The sequence below is a fragment of the Chrysochloris asiatica genome, unplaced genomic scaffold (assembly GCF_000296735.1).
Source record: "Chrysochloris asiatica unplaced genomic scaffold, ChrAsi1.0 scaffold00264, whole genome shotgun sequence".
NCBI lineage: Eukaryota > Metazoa > Chordata > Mammalia > Afrosoricida > Chrysochloridae > Chrysochloris > Chrysochloris asiatica.
The window spans coordinates 1,542,476-1,546,829 of NW_006408782.1; the positions used below are offsets into that span (position 1 = coordinate 1,542,476).

General features: G+C 40.6%; 1 protein-coding gene across 1 annotated transcript in view; it reads left to right on the top strand.

The window, feature by feature from the left end:
• The window catches only part of DNAH5 (dynein, axonemal, heavy chain 5), a 408,072-nt gene that overhangs the window by 132,326 nt on the left and 271,392 nt on the right, over window positions 1-4,354 (top strand). The window contains exons 30-31 of the mRNA XM_006874155.1: window positions 890-1,043; window positions 3,814-3,977. Of these exons, the coding sequence (XP_006874217.1) occupies window positions 890-1,043; window positions 3,814-3,977 (318 nt within the window). The remainder of the gene's footprint in view (window positions 1-889; window positions 1,044-3,813; window positions 3,978-4,354) is intronic.

Below are 4,354 nucleotides of genomic sequence, written 5' to 3' on the forward strand. Positions count from 1 at the left end.
TCCATCTTGCTGGGGATCTTCCTCTATTTCTCTGACCCCCCACCCTACCAAACATGATATCCTGGGTTTTCAGTGACTAAATATTCAGAAGTAGTTCCTTGCTCCTTCTTCCTATTCTGTCTTCATCCGGAAGCTCATCTGAAACCTGTCCACCATGGGTGAGCCTGCTGGAATTTAAAAACCAGTGGCAGAGCTTCCAGAATCACAGCAATTCACATTCCACCACAGTACGACAAACTGACAGACAAGTGTGGATATATACACTTATAAGATGTCAAAGATGTGTAATATGAAAACGATCAGTTTAGTAATGAAGAGTGTAGACATTAAAAGCTGATCCACAAATAGAACTAATATTTGAGAAGACTTCAAATCCATGTTAGGTGAAAGAGATCAATCCAGGAATTAGACAGAAAGGAGGAAAGGGAATGATTGGCAGTATACTCATTTAGGATTATGCTTATCTGAAAGCAACAGTAACAGACCATGCAAGAATCCCATAAACAAGATGGACGTTTGTATCCCTTGTGTAAAAGAAGTCCCAAGGTGGATGGTTCTGATGGGATTAGGGGTTCCATCAAGTTGTCAGGAATCCAAGCTTTGTCAGACTCTCTCTTCTATCATCCCCAAACATGGCCTTTACCCACCAGACCTACATCAAAAACCACCACGCCTTTCTCAGTGTCTCTATGAGTTGGAACCGACTCGATGGTGCTTAACAACAACAACAACAATTGGTGAAAGCTACTGACATAGTTAAAGTTGTAAAGAAGTAGAAAGTTATCAACTAGGGTTTATTTGGGAGTGTATGTGTGTGTGTGTGTGGCTTTTTTAGTTTGAAAACAACAGCAGTAGTAAAAACAAATGCTGAACCTGTCTCTCATTGTAGGTACAACATGCCGTTCAAAGCCCAGATACAAAAATGGGTGCAGTACCTGTCGAACTCAACAGACATCATCGATAACTGGATGATAGTGCAAAACTTATGGATTTATTTAGAAGCCGTCTTTGTGGGAGGAGATATTGCCAAGCAGCTGCCGAAGGTGCTGGAATCTTCTTTATGATGTCATTAGTTTTATATTAGAAAAATATCCAGTAACTGACCAGACCTTCAGAAATGCAATAATATTTTTATCTCTATTGCCACCCACTCCCCAGTCATTTTGTTGCTGTCGATGATGTAATTGTTGTTAGTTGATTCCAACTCCTTGCTACCTCATATGTACAACAGAATGAAACACTGCCTGGTCCTGTGCCAACCGCACAATCATTGCTACTTTTGAGCCCATTGCTGCTGCCACTGTACCAGTCCATCTTGTTGCGGAGCTCTTCCTCTTTTTTTCCAATCTTCCACTTTACCAAACATGATATCCTTTTCCAGGGACTGGTCCCTCCTGACAATATGTCTGAAGCATAAGAGATGAAGTCTCACTACCCTGGCTTCCAAGGAGCATTCTGGTTGTACTTCTTCCAACACAGATTCATTGTCAACAAATCTGTTCTTTAAACCAAACCCAAACTAAAGTCACTATCATTGAATTGATTCCAACTCATTACAAATCTATAGGACAGAAAGTGCTTCCCTGTAGGGTTTCCAAGGCTGCAGTCTTTATGGAAGCTCACTGTCAGGTCTTTCTCCACAGAATGGCTGGTGGGTTCAAACCACAGGTCCTTGTGTTATCCACCAAGCACCCTAACCATTATACCACTAGGATTCCACCCATTGTCCAAAGGGAATGACTCACTGTGGAAGAGAAAGAGGTGGAAATCAGAGAGAAAGATGCTAAAAAACTGAGAAGTTCATAGGTACTGAAGGGTAAAACAGCTGACTGAATGCCTGTATAATTGATAAGCCTCTTCAGATAGTTTGAAGGGTAGAATTTGGTTCAATGTAGAATTACAGCGTACTTATGTGGACAATGGTAGGGTAATTTGTTCTTCTACTACTGACATTTAAAAATAACACACACTATATGGCATATACAATTACACCCGTACTGTAGAACTGAAGGTTACATATCCGCAGAGAACAAGATTCTAAAAGAGAAAGGTCTTCTCAAAATTGTAAGTATTTTTTCCCCATCAAATTGTAATGATCTCACAAGATGTACATAGAATGTGCTTTGAGAGTCAAAGAAAACATTTTTTTATTTTCACATCTCAAGGATACTTTTTCAATTACTTTAAACTGTAAAATTATAACATTTTAACTATAAGTTAGAGTTTTAAAAGTATGGTTATGTTGAGTACTGTCGTCACTTGGATCCTGTAACTTTCTCTTTGGTTGGTTCTTAGTTCATTATGGAAGATCTGTTAGCAAATTTGAAGGCAGGCAGTTATTATCAATACTATTTTTTGCCATCAATGGAATGTACCCACTACAAACACTGGGCTCTCTTTCTTTCCTCCCTGCCTCCATTCTTCCTGCATTAGTATTGGACATGTTTGTTTAATTCTTCTTCTTGATGGAGAAGAATTTCAAATTGAACTTAAAAGTGGACACTTACATACACTGTTTATGTAGCTAGGTGGGATTTTGTGCTCTCATATTGATAATGAATTCGTATTAGTTGTTGTTTACTGCTGTGAAGTGGATTCCTACTCACAGCAACCTCATATAGGGTTTCCAAGGAGTGATTAATGGGTTTGAACCGCGAGCTTACAGTTAGCAGTCCAGTGCTTATCCTACCACACCAGGACTCCAAGTAAAATATAGAAAACGTTTTTTTTTTTTTTTTAATGTTGTTGGAAAGCAACATTTATTTACTAATTCATTCTTTTCTTTTTTGTTTTTATTGTGAATTAGGTAAAGATTTACAGAGCTTATTGATTTTCTTTTCAACAAATTCGTATGTGTTTTGTTTCCTCTCACTGATTGCTATCCCTACAGTAGAACATCACTTATGCCACTTCCTCTGTGTTTCCTGTTTTCATTCCTCCTTTCATAAACTTCTTGAATTTTGCCTTTGGATAAATGCTACCTCTTAAAAATCTCACATGGTCATTGATTCTAAGTTGTTCTACCTCCTCAGTGTTATTGTTCCCCTTAAGTTGTTGTTAGGTGCCCTTGAGTTGGTTCTGACTCATTGTGACCCTAAGAGTGTACAATAGAACAAAACACCACAGAATAAAATGAAACACTACTGGATTTTGTGCCATCCTCAGAACTGTAGTATGTTTGACATCTGCAGATACTTTTTCTCATTTTGAGTTTTGTACCATCAGCAAATGAAGGTCTCAATATGGCTGAAGTTTTAAGACAGATCAGGAGCACATTGGTTAAGAGCTGGGATGCCAGTGGTTTTAACCCACCAGTCACTTTGTGGGGAAACGATGTGACAGTCTGCTTCCATAAAGGTTACAGCTGTGGACACACTATGAGTAGTTCTCGTTTGTCCTGTAGGATTCCTCTGAGTCGGAATCAACACAGAGCAGCAGGTTTATTAAAATTCATTTAGTGGGATGGGTACCTGTGGTAGCTCTCTTGTAGAATTCTTGACTTCTCTGCAGGAGACTGGAGTTTAGTTCCTGCCAGTAAACTGCAGGTGCAGCCACTAGTCTGCCAGTGAAGGCTTCAGGTTGCATGGTGCTGAAGAGGTGTTAGCCAAGCTTCCATGTAAGAAGGAATAGGAAAAAGAGCTGAGTGTTCTACTCTTCGAAAATCAGTGAAAACCTTAAGGATCGTGTAGGGGTGGTGCACGGGTGGCTGTGGGTCCAGGACTTACTTGGTTGTGCCTTAACAACAGATGTGGGGTGCCCTGTCACTGAGATCATATGCATGCCTGAGCGTGACCTGTTACCATGTCCCTACAGGAAGCTAAGCGCTTTTCCAACATAGATAAATCTTGGGTGAAGATCATGAATCGGGCGCATGAAACGCCAAATGTGATTCATTGCTGTGTTGGAGATGAGACCATGGGGCAGCTCTTACCACACTTGCTGGACCAACTGGAGATATGTCAGAAGTCCCTAACTGGGTAAGTTTCCTGGCATGTTTACCTTTGATAGGCCTCTGAACACCTGAGAGATGAAAGGGAACAAGAGACTAGGCAGCATTAAGCGACTCTGCTGTATTTTGCTAAGGTTAAAGTATTTTTGGAAGACCCTGGATGATATCCACAGAGAAATACTTGGCTGCTGATTGAAGGGTTGGAGGTTTGAGTTCACCCAGAGTTACTTCAGAAAAAAGAATTGATGATCTGCTTCTGAAAGATCAATCACAGAAACCCAGCGGACCATAGTTCTCCTGTGACACACATGGGGTCCGACTGGAGGGCATTGGAGAGGGGGTGGGGGAAGCCATGTTTCACACATAAAGCCAACAGTTTGGAGCCTTCTGTTCTCCTCAAGACCT